Source organism: Heterodontus francisci, chromosome 23 (genome assembly GCF_036365525.1).
Source record: "Heterodontus francisci isolate sHetFra1 chromosome 23, sHetFra1.hap1, whole genome shotgun sequence".
Classification (NCBI taxonomy): Eukaryota; Metazoa; Chordata; class Chondrichthyes; order Heterodontiformes; family Heterodontidae; genus Heterodontus; species Heterodontus francisci.
Genome location: NC_090393.1, coordinates 57,234,544 through 57,250,918, shown reverse-complemented (window position 1 = coordinate 57,250,918; position 16,375 = coordinate 57,234,544). Strand labels below are relative to the sequence as shown.

Here is a 16,375-nt window from a genome sequence, read left to right as displayed (position 1 = left end):
ATTTCAGAGGGTAGTTAAGAATCAGCAATATTGTTATGGTCTCGAATCTCATATATGCCACCTTGGTAAAGACGGCTGATTGTAGTCAAAAATCCAGCTCTACTGGCAAAATGTGCTGCATGGAAAACACAACATTGCCATCAAGTCCAAGCTGCTTTCTGGACCTCCTATCATGGTCTGTCTGGAAAAACCCAGTTTCCTTCTAACTGCAGCCCATTGAGTGGTAGCAGGTGGATTTTCTTCTGTCGTTTACCCTTGCACTCAAATATGGAAATTGTGCAGTCTGGAAAAAAAATGAACTGAATAAGACTGAACCAGGAGACATTCAAGCAAACCTGGAGTGAATCCCTGGACTATATAAATATGTGCTGAGTTCAGCTGACAAGTCCCCCATCTGTCACAGCCAGAGTCAAAATGTTGCTCAAAAAAGCATAACTATATTTTAATGTCTAAAATTGCTACCTGTAATTTGTAGTGGAAAATATCAAACAAACTGGATGGCAAGAAGGTTTATGGAACTATGGGATGATCAGAGTTTAAAAAATAAATGAACCATAATCATGTGTTATCCTATAGTTTTATTTTTCCGGGGAGAATGCGGCGTGCCTTTAAGGCTGGAAAAAGAGCTGTACTGCTTTAAGTCAGCAAGCTGTAAAGACTGAGTCAAAGAATGCATTCTCGTTGCCTTGAACACAGCCATTTGGAGACTGCGATTCAAAGGGTGCATTCTCGTTACCCTGGATACAGCCATTCGACTGAGCATCGAGAGATACATTGGTTACAATTCAATTTTGAGCTGGCATATAATGCAAACAGTCTGTTCTAACAGGAGACACAGACAGACAGCTGTGTGTTAGCACCTGAAAGAAGAACTCTCAGCCCATTTAAACTGAAGGAAGAGAAGTTAGTATGTTTGGTTATTTATTATATTCTCTCAAAAATCTAAAAAAAAAGTCAAGCCAAAACACACATCTCTGATAATTTAAACTGAAGGAAGTGAAGTTAGACTGTGACAATCTTTTATCCCTCAAAAATTCCAGAGCCAAATTGATTCATTTAATAAGTGTTTGCAAGTCGTTAATTGTTGAAATTCATCGCTGGAGAAGGAAAGCATCACTTACTGCTGGAATTAGACTACAGTTCGTTATACCGTTGAACAACTTTTTTTCTCCATCGGATGACTGTGAGGACTTCAAGTAACGTCTGGAGTTCTAGTCCTGACTGCTATCCAATGACTCCTGCAGGAAGTGTGATAATAGGATCAGTGTAATTGCTTCAGTAATAGTCCATGAATTTCAGTGCAGAACTGAGGTAGTGCAGCACTGTTGGAGGTGCCATCTTTTGGGTGAAATGCTAAACGGAGGCTCTATCTGCCCTTTCAGGTGAATGTAAAAGAAGGGCATGGCACTTTTTGACGAGGAGCAGGGGAGTTCTGCCAGTGTCCTGGCCAACATCTCAAAATCCAGATTCTCTGGCTATTTATCTCAGTAGTTTGTGGGGACTTGCTGTGCAATTTTGCTGCAGTGTTTTCCCCATGCTACAATAGTGTGGCTATATTTCCAAGGTACTTAATTGGTTGTGAACCACTTTGGAATGTCTTTAGGTAGTGGAAAGCATTGTATAAATGCAAGTGCTTTCTTTTAACAGTGAAGTTTGCAGTTGTCCAAGAAACATAAGCGTTGGAGTTATCTAAGGCCACCAGCAAATATATAACACTATACACCAGGAGGGGTAAAAGGACAAAGATGTTATGGTGGATGTGTAACAACTTGGATTTATATAATACCCCTCATGTAAAAGAATGCCAAGGGCTTTGAGAGAGAGAGTTGTATCCCAAGCAAGAAATAAGGTACTTGGGGCAGGGAACAAAAAGCATAATTCAGTGTGATAGATTATAGGCATTTGAAGGGAGGTAGATAGGAAGGAAAAGTAGTTTTAGGAGAGTTCCAAAGTACAAGTAACAGCTGACTGCCTCCTCAATTGCAAGAAGCTAGAGGACAAGCAGTCATCTTGAATCAGAATGGAGGAATTTTGAAGATAAGGGACTGGAAGTTAATTTAGTCAACTAATGGGAGCCAATGAAGTTGGGTAAGGGCGGCAGGTGATGTACTCAATCTGCAGAGATTAAGTCATGGCTACGTGGCAGCACTCTCTCTTTTATGTTGGATGCTTGTGGGTTCAAGGCCCGTTCCAGGATTTGAGCACAACAAATCCAGACTGATGCTCCAGTACAGTAGTGAGGGAGTGCTACACTGTCAGTAGTGCTGTCTTTTTGATGAAACGTTAAACCAAGGCCCTGTCTACTCTTCAGGTGAACATAAAAGATCCCACGGCACTATTTCACAGAAGAGCAAGGGAATAGTGCTCAGTATCCTGGCCTTACCATCACAAAAACATCTCGTTACGACGTTAATGTTTTTGGGAGCTTGCTGTAGTCAAATTAACCGCCATGTTTCCTACCTTACAACAGTGACTGCACTTCAGAAAGTGCTTTGTTGGCTGTAGTGCACTTTGAGACATCCGGTGGTTGTGAAAGGCACTTTATGGATGTAAGTCTTTTTTTCTTTTCAGCGTTCTGAATTAGCAGGACCTTTTTGGATGGGGAAATATCATTTGATTGAGCATAAATATTTCGAATGTTCTAAGTGGTGAGTGCATGGATGAGGTATGGTTATAACCAGGCAATGCATTGGAGAAAGGATGTCTTGGGGACAGGCTAGATATGGAATTTATAACTCTGCTCCAATCAAAAAGGGCAGGTGCTTGTGTATCTGGGTCAGCCTTATCAAACATCTGGAGAGACTGACGAGTTTTGTTTTATTCTTTCATGAGATGTAAGCATCTCTGGCAAGGCCAGCATTTGTTTCCCATTCTTAATTGCCCTTGAGATGGTGGTGGTGAACCACCTTCTTGAACTGCTGCAATCCACCTGGTGCAGGTACACCCACAGTGCTGTTGGGGAGGGAGTTCCAAGTTTTTGACCCAGCAGCAGTGAAGGAACAGTGATGTAGTTCCAAGTCAGAAATAAACAAAGTGCTAGAAATACTCAGTAGGTCTGGCAGCACCTGTGAAAAGAGAATCCAGAGTTAACATTTCAGGTCGATGACCTTTCATCAGAACTGGCAAAGGTTAGAAATGTAATAGATTTTGAGCAAGTGAAAAGATGTGGGGGCGGGGGGGTGTGGAGAAGAAGAACAAAAGGGAAGGTCTGTGATGGGGCAGAGGGTGGGAGAGGTTAAATGACACGGATGTCATGGAATAAAAGGCAAAGGGAGTGCTAATAGTTGTCGTAAAAGACAAAGCATTTGTCCGGAGAGAGACCGTTAATGGCAGAATAATAAATAGCTCTGTCGGAAAGCAAAAACATGAAAAATCAGTTTAAGACCAGCACATCGTTTAAAAAAAAAAAATCAAAATGGGGGTCATAGTCTGAAATTGTTGAACTCAATATTGAGTCTAGAAGGCTTTAAAGTGCCTAATCAGAAGATGAGGTGCTGTTTCCTGAGCTTGCATTGAGCTTCACTGGAACACTGCAGCAGGCCGAGGACAGAAATATGGGCATGAGAGCAAGATGGTGAATTAAAATGGCAAGCAACTGGAATCTCGGGGTCATGCTTATGGAATGAGTGCAGGTGTTCTGCAAACTGGTCACCCAATCTGCGTTTGGTCTCCCAGTGTAGAGGAGACTGCATTGTGAGCAGCGAATACAGTATCCTAAATTGAAAGAAGTATGAGTAAATTGCTGCCTCACCTGGAAGGAGTGTTTCGGGTCTTGAATGGTGAGGAGAAAGGAGGTAAAAAGGCAGGTGTTACACCTCCTGTGATTGCATGGGTAGGTGTTATGTAAACCTGTTACTTTTCTAAGCTTTGCCAGTTCTGATAAAAGGTCATTGACCTGAAACGTTAACTGTGGAGTGAATCGAATTGGCTGAATCTGTGATTCTAGAGACCTCAGGAGGAGACCAAGATAGATCATCCACTCAGCACTTCTGGCTGAAGATGGTTTCAAATGCTTCAACCTTGTCTTTTGCACTGACATATTGGGCTCCCCCATCATCGAGGATGGGGATGTTTGTGGAGCCTTCTCCTCCATTTAGTTGTTTAATTGTCCTCCACCATTCGCGACCTTCACTGCCAGAACAACATTGATGTTGGAATGAGCTAAACAGAATGACTTTAGCATTACCAATATTGAATTGTCGGAAGTTGCAAGTCATCCAGGACTCGATGGCCAAACCGTCGGTGCCGTAACAGCTTTTAGAGTCAACAGTGGTGGCCAAGTAGAAGAATCGGATGCCGTCAGCATATGTGTAGAAGCTGACCTTTTGCTTATGGATGCAGCATGCGTGTTGAAGTTGACCCCGCTGTAGGGCAGCATATAGAATATGAATAGTAAGGCATCAAGGATCTAGCAGTATAAATGCTAGAGCTGACTGTAGGAGGATGAGGGAACAAATTCTTTGAGAGGATTTGGTGACAATGTTGGTGCAGGAAAACTCGAGCAAGGAGGGACAGATAGAAGTAATCACTCGTATAGGACATGTAAGCCCAGATTTGTATGCACATACCTTCCCTCAGTTGCCAGTGCCATTTTCACACTATCTGATGTGAATCAAAGAGGAGTTGCTTTGTATGTTTGCTTAAAATTTTGAGAAATGATTGTCTTACATTGCTTTTTATTTCTCCTATAGAAATCTGCCGCCTGTCCTTGCTGCCACTTTGATCCATGTTGCCATTTCGCATGTGCTGCAGTTGGAGATATCTATGTTTAGAAGCAAAAAGGAACCTTATCAGGATGATGAAGAGCTTGTCTGTAGGTATTTGCATTAATTTTTCAATAATCTCTGTTTTGGAATACAAGTTAGAACTAATCCTCTCTCTGGCCATGTTATACTTGACTCCGAACCATCTACAGTATTGCTTCAGTACCATCTTTTGGGGTGATGCTTATTTAACAAGTTGTCATTTGGTAGTACAGAACTTGAGTATTGCTGAAAACAGACATTTTGTCAAAGCTTTTCGTCCTGCACTCATCAGGACGACACGCAAGAATGCCAATGTAAGGGAAAGCAACAAATTTAAACGATATGAGAAGAGAGTGCTGACTGGTTGGCAAGTGGACTCTGGTAGAGGTGTTGCCATGGAGAATGCACCAGTTTATGGTGACTGACAGTTAACTGTCGAGCTTTGTTTGAAATTTAAACCAGGCAGCTTGACTCTGGTCAAGGCATTGCCCTGAGGAATAATCAGAGAATGACTGTCACTTATTTGTTTAGCTAAAACAGTGCAATGTGTGTACATGTTCTGTCTGTCTGCAAAGAGCAGGGCTTTGTGTATTAATATGTGTAGCTTCCAGTACGTGCAAATGCGTCACACTGCGAGCCCAACTGACAATCTTAAATTGGTTGTCAGTGTAATTCTTAGCACACTGAGGATTATTTATCAAATGTTATCCAATCGCGGAATCACATCTAATGTTGGACGCTGCCATGTTCTTGTCCACTCACCCAACCTGTCTATAACCCTCTGCAGCCTCTTTGCGTCCTCATACTGCTTACTTTCCCACTTGACTTTGTATCATTAAACTTGGATACGTTACACTCAGTCCCCTTATCTAAGTCATTACTATAGATTATATGTAGCTGAGGCCTGAGTAATGATCCTTGTGGTACCCCACTAGTTACAGACTGCCAACCCAAAAATGTTCCATTTATTCCTACTCTGTTTTCTATCCGTTAACCAATCCTCACTCCATCCTAATATTAACCCCAATCCCACGAATCCTAATTTTGTGTTATAGCCTCCTTTTGTGTGGCACCTTATCGAATGCTTTTTGAAAATCCAAATACACTACATCTACTAGCTCCCCCCTGTCCATCTGACTAGTCACATCCTCAAAAAACTCCCAATAGATTTTTCAAGTACTATTTCCCTTTCATAAATCCATGATGATTCTGCTAGTCATATTATTTAAGTGACCTGTTAGCGTCTCCATAATAAATTCATAACATTTTTGCCTACTACTGATAAGCTAACTAGCTGATTAGTTCCATTTTCTCTTTTTTTTTTCCCCCTTCTTTCTTCCTCATCCTGATCAGGTTATGTTTGCTACCTTCTAATCTTTGGAAACTATTCTAGAATCTAAGGAAATTTGGAAGATCAAAACCAATGCATCCTCTATCTCCGCAACTACCTCTTAAAATGCTAGTGCAGGTCCAGAAGATTTGTTGCCACTTAGTCCCATTACTTTCTCCAGTACTTATGCGGATTTCTTTAAATTTCGCATTCTCGCTAGACCCCTGTTTCCTCATTATTTACGTATTTTTTTGTGTCTTCTATCGTGAAGACAGATACAATTTTTTTTTAAATATCTCTGGCATTTCTTTGTGCCCCATTATAATTTCACCTGTCTCTGCCTCTAATGGGCCCACGTTTACTTTCATTAATCTTTTCCTATTTATATATCTATATGTAAGTTGCAATTTGTTTTTATGTCTCGTGTTATGAAAGTGATTCTGTTTTATCGTTAGAATATTTTTTGAGGAATTCATAGTCAAACTGAATAAATGTTGAACCAGTTTTTTTAAATCAAGAGGGCACTGAAAGAACTAGTTTGGCAGCAATGTTGCTGATTGTCATACGACTCAAGTTAAAAATAGAACAGAAGCCCTGGTAATAGGGAAAAATTTGGGCAGAGAAGTCAGTAGCACCCCTTTATTGGACAAGCCCGGGAGCAGCAGAGAGCACCTGAGAGCAGAAAACTCTCAAGCTTTTGGTTGTAGAGTCAGAGTCTGGATGAGCGGCTAATAAAGTTAGTCTGCTGCTGAAGAAGTGAAGGAAGGAGTTCTCAACCACAACCCAGCTCGCTTTCCAGCATCTCTAAAAGACCCTGAGAAGTCCACTGTGTCAGTTCATCTCGTCTCCTGTCTTTGAAGAAAGCCTGCTGAATTAATTCTCAATGCCGTCTGAAAAGAACTGTTGTAAAAGATCCCAATTACCTGTCTACTTGTACTCGGCGGCTAGACTGTATGCCAGTTTTTGAACAACATATCTCATCTGTTTTCTTCAATAATGAGCTAGTAATCAGCCCCAGTGCTTTTTTGTCTATAACAGAGCTCTGAATTTTTTAAAATACCTTTTATTTTTTGTGTGTGTGTGGAGCTAAGGTATAAAAGGGTCTTGAAAATTTAAAATTTGTTTGTGTATGCTTTATTTCCTTACTAGTTTAGACTTGTTCTATAATAAATTAAAAATGTTGTTCATTAAAGAAACCTGGTTAGTGTGTTCTGTTCTTTTCTGGGAAAAATTGACTCTATCATATACTCAATCAGTAAGTGGGAAAATTTAAAGTACATGTGACCTGTGGAGAAGTGGGACTGGAATAAACAGTGTACTCCTCCCGCCTTGGTCGTAACACTTGATAGGAAAAAAAAGAGAATGAGAGTAAACTATCTCATCAATTTCTTGGTCCTCCTTTGCTGTATTCTAAAATTCTAATTTTCATGCTTACTACTCTTTGGCAACATTATAAGTCTCTTCCTTTAATCTAATACTATCATTAACTCCTCTTGTTAGCCACGGTTGGACCAATTTTTCTGTGGGGTTTTTGTGCTTTAAAGGAATGTATACTTGTTGCAAATTATGTATTAGTTCTTTAAATGCTTGTCTACAGTCATATCTTTTAATGTAGTTTCCAATTTACCTTTTCCAACTCTCACCTCATACCTACATAGCTGCTCTGTTTAGATTTAGATTAAGAACTCTATTTTCAGACTTAATCAATTCAGTATAAAATTCTATTGTATTCTGATCACTCTTCCCTAGAGGCCCCTTTAGTACAAGGTTATTAATTAACCCTTTATCATTGCATATTACTAGATCCAAAAGAGATTATTCCTGAGTTGATCCTCTACATACTGATCCAGAAAACTATCTTATATACATTTCATGAACTCATCCTCCATATTATTGCTGCAAATTTTGTTTATGCAGTTTAAAGATTGAAGTCCCTGTTACGACCAGGTGAGAGGTGTCTAGGGTTCCCTTTCAGCCTTCAACTGGCCTTACTGTAACAGGGTTTAATTTTAGACACACCGTGTTTTTAGCTCCCACTTGGTGAATCCTTGTTCACCGCTTTCCAATTATAAGGTAAAGAAACCAGCACAAACAGGCTTTCTTGGGTTTAATGAAAAGTTGAAATTTTATTAAACTTAAACTCTTAATTCAGTTAACGCCTACGGATGCACGCCATGCCCCACGCTAGTATACATGCGATACACACATGTGAAAAGAGCAGAAGAAAGATAAAGTGGAAAAGTTTGAGGCAATATCTGAAGAGTTGTTGTTACAGGCTCACTGTAGAGTCTTTGAATGTAGGTAGATCTTGTTTTTTGTTGGGGGCCCAGTATTCTTCTTAAACCTTGTTCAGTGTAGGAGACTTTTCTCTCTTGAAGTTCGTGTCTTCAGTGGATTCAGAGGCTTGTTAGAAAGAGATGGGAGCAGATAGAGGGATCTTCTCAGCCCAGGAGCAAACAGCTTTCTGCCCAAACTCTACAAATTCAAAAAACTCAGGTTGCCCAGCAGGTTAGTCATGTGACTAGCTGGTTTGACCATGTCCATTAGTGTATTCGGCCATCTTAGTAGTCAACCTGGAATGCAAGCTCCCCCACCTTCAATGTCTGGTGATCAAAAGTCCGTTGTGGGTTGAATGTCAGGGAATGGCTGCTTTGTCCTTCCAAACACCGTCTGTTAAAATGCAAATGGCTTTTCCAGCCACGGCTGATCTGTTCAAGTCCTCCCCTCACTCCAGTAACAGTTTAAAATCAATGTTCATGACAAAATTATGTGCCTCATTCTTGGCAGGTGGGACATAGCATGACATCCACCATGATTACTGTATTATCCTTGTTGCATGTGCCTTTTATTTCCTGATTTATACTCTGTCTACATTACAACTATTGTTAGGGGACCTATAAACAACTCCCACTGGGGTTTTCTGCCCCTTTACTGTTTCTTGGCTCCACCCAAGCTGATTATACTACTTGATTTTCTGAACTAAGATCCTTACTATTGTATTTATCCCATTCTTTATCAGTTCTGTCCCTCCTCCTCTTCTATTTTGCTAATCTCTTCTAAAAATTAAGTATCCTGGCACATTTATTTCCCAGCCTTGGTCTCTTTGCAACCACATCTCTGTAATGGCTATTAGATCAAACCTATTAATTTCAATCTGTGCTATTAATTCATCTAATTTGTTGTAAATGCTTTGTGCATTCAGATGTAGTGCCTTTAGCTTTTTTTCCCTAATTTTCTCTGTCACCGTAGTCACTAATCCCCTATTTGTTACTCTCACTGTCCCTCCCTGACCTACGCTGCTCGTTTTTACCCAAACACTGCTGTGCTCCGGAGCCTTGGCAATTCCCTTGCTGCTTTTGACTTTTCCCTTTCCTGAATCCACCTGCCCCCTTTATTAATTTAAACTTCTGTCTAGTGTCCTAGTTATTCAATTTGCGGGGGCAGTTGTCCCAGCCCAGTTTAAATGGACCCTGTTCCAGTGGAACAGCTCCCTCTTTTTCCCAGTACTGGTGCCAGTGGCCCATGAAGCAAAACCCCTGCAGCCAAAGCCACTCTTTCAGCCACGCATTTAACCTTCTAATCGGTTTGACCCTATGCCAATTTGCGTGTGGCTCAGGCAGCAATCCAGAGGTTATTACCTTTTGAGGTTCTGCTCAAACCGTCAACAGAACATCATTCCTAGTTCTGTCTTTGTCGTTGGTTCCTATGTGGACCATTTTGCATAGGGTCAAAAAGATTAGTAAGTTAAATGTGTGGCTGAAAGAGTGTTGTGTGCGGCAGGGTTTTCCTACGTGGACTGTGACAACTGGATCCTCCCACTCCAAATTCTTCTCCAGACGCAAAGAGATGTTTTTAGCCCTGACATTGGGCAGGCAACACAACCTTCAGAACTGCCAGTCACTGCTGTGGAGAACAGTATTTATTCCCTGGACTATACTGTCTCCTATCACTATCACATTCTTTTCACTCCCCCAACTTGAATGGGCTCCTGCACTATGGTTTGCCCATCCACCCTGCAGTCCTTGTTCTCATCCACACAGGTAGCAAGTACCTCATATCTGTTGGTTAAAGTCAAGGGCTGAGGCTCCTCCATTACTGCATCCTGGATCCCATTTCTGCCTGTCTCTTAGCCACACGCTCCTGATCCTGACCATGGACCAACTGTAAAGTTCTACATAACCTAAGGGGGTATGACTGCCTCCTGGAACAAACTGTCCAGGTAACTGTTTTTCTCCTCCCCGACACCCCACAATATTTGCAGTTTGGACTCGAGCTAAACAACACTGAGCTGCAGACACTTAGTGCAGATATGGTTCTCTGGGATCGCAACGCGCTCCACAAACTCCCACATGCTACAGTTACGATACAGCACCTGCCATGTCCATGTAACAGTATTAATTTATTTGATTAATGAGTTAATTTATTATTTTAGTTCAAGTCACCCTCTTTTTCCTAATATAATTATATAAAAAATTGTGTTGATTTTGATCTCCCTTGTAAGTTTATTTTCATACTCCTTTTTGTAGCTCTTTATCTGTTTTGTCACCTTTTTGTTCTTTGTATTTCTCTCAATTGCCAAGACCTGAGCTTTTTTTCTGTCTGTTTTTTCCTATCTGCTTTTTAAAAAAGTTTTATGTCCCTTTCCTTTTGTCATCTATGGCTTTTTTTTTGGCAAGTAGAGCTGTTGCTTTTAGGGGTATAATTTAGTTCTGTATCTCACTAAATTCATTTTGAATGCCTCCCACAGATTTTTCTTCAATTTACCCATAAACAGATTTGCTCAGTTTATTCTGGACAGTCTCTTTCTCATTGAGGTTAGCCTTACCTAAATCGTAAAGCTTAGCTGTTTCATGTTTCTCCCTTTCAAATAGAAGATTGAACGTGATTATTTTATGATCGCTATTAGATAAATGGGATATATGAATTTCAGTACCAGTGTGATGCTAGGTATATAGGCCGTACATCCCGAAGACTCGCGGATCGTATCAAACAACATGTCCCTTCCACTGTTTGCAACGGGCAAGGTACAGACCGCACCCAACCAGTCCGTACTGGCAAAACGCGAAACAGTGTTCGACATTAGATGTGATTCCGCGATTGGACAACATTTGCTAAATAATCCTCGGTGTGCTAAGAATTACGCTGACAACCAATTTAAGGTAATCAGTCAGGCTTGCAGTGTTGGTGCATTTGCATGTACTGGAAACTACATATAAATACATAGGGCCCTGTTCTTTGCAGACAGAAAGAATATGTACACACATTGCGCCTGTTTCAGCTAAACAAAATAAGTGACAGCCGTTTGCTGGTTCATTCCTCAGGGCAACGCCTTGACCAATCAGAGTCAAGCTGCTTGGTTTAAATTTCAAACAAAGCTTGGCAGTTAACTCATTCACCATAAACTTGTGCATTCTCCATGGCAATGCCTCTACCAATCAGAGTCCACTTGCCATCCAATCAGCGCGCTCTTCTCGTACAGTATAAATTTGTTGCTTTCCTTTTAAATTGGTATTCTTGCAAATTGCCCTGATGAGTGCAATGCAAAAAGCTTTGACAAAATGTCTCTGTTTTCAGCGATATTAGATAAATGTTAAATCCACCATTAGGCGGCGAACTAAATCTGGCTCATTGCTCATTATTAAATTTAATATGGTATTCCCCCTTGTTGGTTCTGTGCTGTTGTTGCAGGAAACTTCCTGAACGCTCAAAAAATTTGCTACCTTTCTGACATGAGCTAGTTTGCTTATCCTAATCTATAGAAAAGTTAAAATTCCCCATTAAAACCATTCCACTGTTGCTACATTCTGCCACTTCACGGGTGCTACACAAAACTCCCACAGTCTTGTCCATATACTGTAGTCTAGACACACAACCTGCTCTGCCATATCTTAGTCTGTATTTATTTATAGATAATTACTTTTTAGTCTGTTTTAATTTTTATGTACATACTATCTTGCACTGGAACACTGAAGAAAATTTTAAATACTTGCTGCTTCAAGCTTGCGCAAACCACTACGAGTGTTAAAGGCTAAAAGAAGCACTTCTTCCCACTCCACCAAATTCTCAACTTCCTACTGAGTTCACAATGCACTCAGTTCAGGTTGCGATCAGTGGTTGCGCTTCCATAAAGCCCATCACTTGCTCCCTTGATCCTCCTCCTAGCTCCTTTATCATTCATAATCCCTTTTCAGTCCTATGATTACTGACATTTTGCAGTTCAGCCCCTGCATTTTTCAATACCTCATTACACATCATTCATCAAAAAGCCTTGCTCTTAATCCCTCTAATTACACAATTCCTATCCTTTTCCTAACATTCCCTTCCTTTCTAATGTTATGAAACATGGCATTGCCTCACAACTATGCTCTCACCAGACCTGGCTTCTGCCCTACCAAAGCACTAAAAAGTTTGCTGGTCCAGTCATCAGTAACATCTTATGCAACTATGACTCTCTGTCTCTCCTTGTCTCCTTAACCTCTGTACTCCCTTCAATACTATTAACCACGCCGTTGTCCTCAAATGCCACTTGATCACTGTCCACCTCTGTGATGTTGCCCTCGCCTTGTTGCACTGCACATTCCATTACCTCAAATTATTTGTCCTACCATAACTGCACATTTACCTCTGCTGTAATGAAAGGCTTTATCCTTGGCTCTATCCTCCTCTTCATTTACATGCTACATATCAGTAAAATTATCTAATAGAATGTGATGAGCTGTAACATGTATGCTGATGGCACCTAGCTTGATCTTGTCATTTCATCCATTGACTCCATGATTGGCTGCTTTTCCTAACTTCCTGTGTGACCTGGATGAGCTATATCTTCTGCTAGCCATAATTTTTGTCTCTTGCAGACACCTCACTCAAGCTCCAGCTCCCTCCCCAGTTGGCGCCCCAGCCTTAACATAAGAAATAGAAGCAGGAGTAGACCATACAGCCCCTCAAACCTGCTCCACCATTCAATTCAATAATGGCTGATCTTCTGCCTCAAACCCATTTTTCTGCCTGCTCCCCATATCCCTTGATTCCCTGAGTGACCAAAAATCTGTCTATCTCAGCCTTAAATATATTCAGTGATGGAGCATCCACAACCCTCTGGGGTAGAGAATTCCAAAGATTCACAACCCTTTGAGCGAAGAGGTTTCTTCTCATCTCAGCCCTAAATGATTAGCCCCTTATCCTGAGACTGTGCCCCTGTGTTCCAGATTCCCAGGCAGGGGAAATGACCTCTGTGTCTGCCCTGTCAAGTCCTTTCAGAATCTTATATGTTTCAATGAGATCACCTCTCATTCTTCTAAACTCGAGAGTATAGGCCCAATTTACTCAGCCTCTGAATCATAGGACAACCGTCTCAGCCCAGGAAACAATCTTGTGAATCTTTGCTGTACCGCCTCCAAGATAAGTTTATCCTTCCTTAAATATGGAGATCAAAACAGCACACAGTACTCCAGATGTGGTCTCTCCAAAGCCCTCTACAATTGTAGCAAGATTTCCTTATTCTGTAGTCCAATCCCCTTGCAATAAAGGCCGTCATGCCATTTGCCTTCCTAATTGCTTGCTGTACTTGCCTGCTAACTTTTGTGTTCCTTGTTCAGAGGGACTTGGGTGTACTTGTACATCAACACTTAGAAGTTTGATGTCTATTAAAATATTTTGCTCGACTATTCTTACGACCAAACTGAATAACCTCACACTTTGCCACATACTCCATCTGCCACCTGTTGCCTACTCACTTAACCTGTCTATATCTCTTTGCAGCCTCTTTGTGTCTTCCTCACAGCTTACATTCCCACCTAGGTTTGCATCATCAGCAAACTTAGATATATTACTCTGTCATAGTGATTACAGCACAGGAGGAGGCCATTCATCCCATTAAGTCTGTGCTGGCTCTCTGAAGGAGCAATTCATCTAGTGCCACTCCCCCTCCTCCCCGCAGCCCTGCGCATCCTTCCTTTGCAGATAACGGTCCAATTCCCTCTTGAATGCCTCACTGGAACCTGCCTCCACCACACTCAGGCAGTGCAATCCAGAATCCCAACCGCTCGCTGTGTGAAAAAGTTTTTCCTCATGTCACCATTGCTTCTTTTGCCATTCATCTTAAATTGGTGTCTTCCGGTTCTCAATCCTTCCACCAATGGGAACAGTTTCTCGCTATTTGCTCTGTTCAATCCCCTCATGATTTTGAATATCTCTATCAAATCACCTCTCAACCTTCTTTTCAAGGAAAACGGTCCCAACTTCTCCAATCTATCTATGTAACTGAAGTTCCTCATCCCTGGAACCATTCTCGTGAATCTTTTCTGCACGCTCTCTAATGTCTTTACATCCTTCCTAAACTCTGGTGCCCAGGACTGGACGCAATACTCCAGTTGAGGCTGAACCAGTGTTTTATACAAAGTTAACATAGCTTCCTTGCTTTTGTATTCTATGCCCCTACTGATAAAGCCCTAGGATGCTGTATGCTTTATTAACCACTCTCAACTTGTCCCGCCACCTTCAATGACTTATGCACTATACACTCCGGTTCCTCTGCTCCTGCACCCCCTTTAGAATTGTACCCTTTATTTTATATTGTCTCTCCGCATTCTTTCTACCGAAATGAATCATTTCACGCTTACAACTGTAAGCAACACCCAAATTTAACCGTGTCTTATTCCCTCCACCACCTCCTCTCCTTCCCTTCTCTGTCTCTTTCACAAGAGGTGCTGCTCTGCTGTGGAAAACAGCTCCCTAGGTGTCTATAGCCCTCAGTACCTCCGTGTGACATTTGTCATGTGTCAACAGATCTTACAAAGCAATATAAAAAATGCCTTTAACCCGATGCGGGTGCATGCACAGATGCATGCTCTCCAGCAAGAAAGTCATTAAAAGCAGAGTGCAGAGCTGGACTCCTCACTCCTTTCCTCCTCCCTAACCCAGGGGCATTAAGGATATCTGTTGTATTCCGCCATGACGACCAAGATCAGCTAACCCAGCACAAACAGGGTGGGATGGATGGGGGGGAATTACTAGCCTGCATCAACCAGCACCACCACATTAGACATAGCATTTACTCAATTCATCAGAGTGCGCGCCTACATGTTTTCAATCTGTCTGGGTAGAGACTGGATAGGCTAGGGTTGTTTTCCTTAGAGCAGAGAAGGCTAAGGGGAAACCTGATTGAAGTATACAAAATTGAGGGGCGTAGATAGGAAGAAACTTTTTCCCTTAGTGGAGGTGTCAATAACCGGGGGGCATAGATTTAAGGTAAGGAGCAGGAGGTTTAGAGGGAATATGAGGAAATTCCTTTTCATCCAGAGGGTGGTTGGAATCTGGACCACACTGCCTGAAGACGTGGTAAAGGCAGGAACCCTAAACATTTAAGAAGTATCTAGATGATTACTTGAAACGCCATAGCATACAAGGCTACGGGCCAAGTGCTGGAAAATGGGATTAGAATAGAGAGGTGCTTGATGGCCAGTGTGGACACGGTGGGCCGAAGGGCCTGTTTCTGTGCTGTATAACTCTGACTATAATCTACAGACTCTAGATTTCAAACCAGACCTCGGGGCTTCTACAAGGAAGTCCCCAAGGCCATCAGATTTCTGTTCGGTCTTTGTTGGCACATGCATTATGTTGCCGCATACTTAAAGCATGTTTTCTGCAAAAATGGCATTTTCTTCTTTTCACAAATTAGGACAGGGCATCTGTCGAGTGCATCAGGATTTGCAGACGAAACGTTTGAGAATCACTGCTAAAGGCTGAATGCTTGCACCAAGCATTAAGCACCCTAGCGTTCCACACTTTTTAAAAAGCCATGTTTATAATGAAAGACTGACTTGCATTTATATAGCAACTTTCACCACCTCAGGACTTCCCAAAGCGCTTTACATCCAATTAACAACTTCTGAACTGTAGTCACTGTTGTAGGAAATGTGGCAGACAATTTGTGCACAATAAGATCCCAGAAACAGCATGGATAGAGACCAGATCATTTTTTTTAAGTGATGTTGGTAGAGGGATATATAATGGCCAGGACACTAGGGAGAACTCCGCTGTTGCTCTTCAATTGTGCCGTGGGATATTTTACGTTCGCCCAAGAGGGCAGGCGGTGCTTCAGTTTGACCTTTCATCCAAAAGACGGCACAGCTTACCATCCAGCAGTCCCTCAGTATTAATGCTCTTAGACGAGAAAATCATAGAACTCTCTCCCAGAACACAGGAAATAGGAAAATAACTTCCAAGACTGAGCCAGAGAGCATGAATCCCAAAAAGGTTCAAACTAAAGTAGTAGTAACACTGAAAAAGTGTGCGATATGGG

At 41.6% G+C, this 16,375-nt stretch overlaps 1 protein-coding gene across 1 annotated transcript in view; it reads left to right on the top strand.

The window, feature by feature from the left end:
- Nucleotides 1–16,375, top strand: part of ppm1f (protein phosphatase, Mg2+/Mn2+ dependent, 1F) — a 95,443-nt gene that overhangs the window by 19,139 nt on the left and 59,929 nt on the right. Inside the window, 1 exon segment of the mRNA XM_068055355.1 lies at nt 4,692–4,813. Within this exon segment, the coding sequence (XP_067911456.1) occupies nt 4,692–4,813 (122 nt within the window).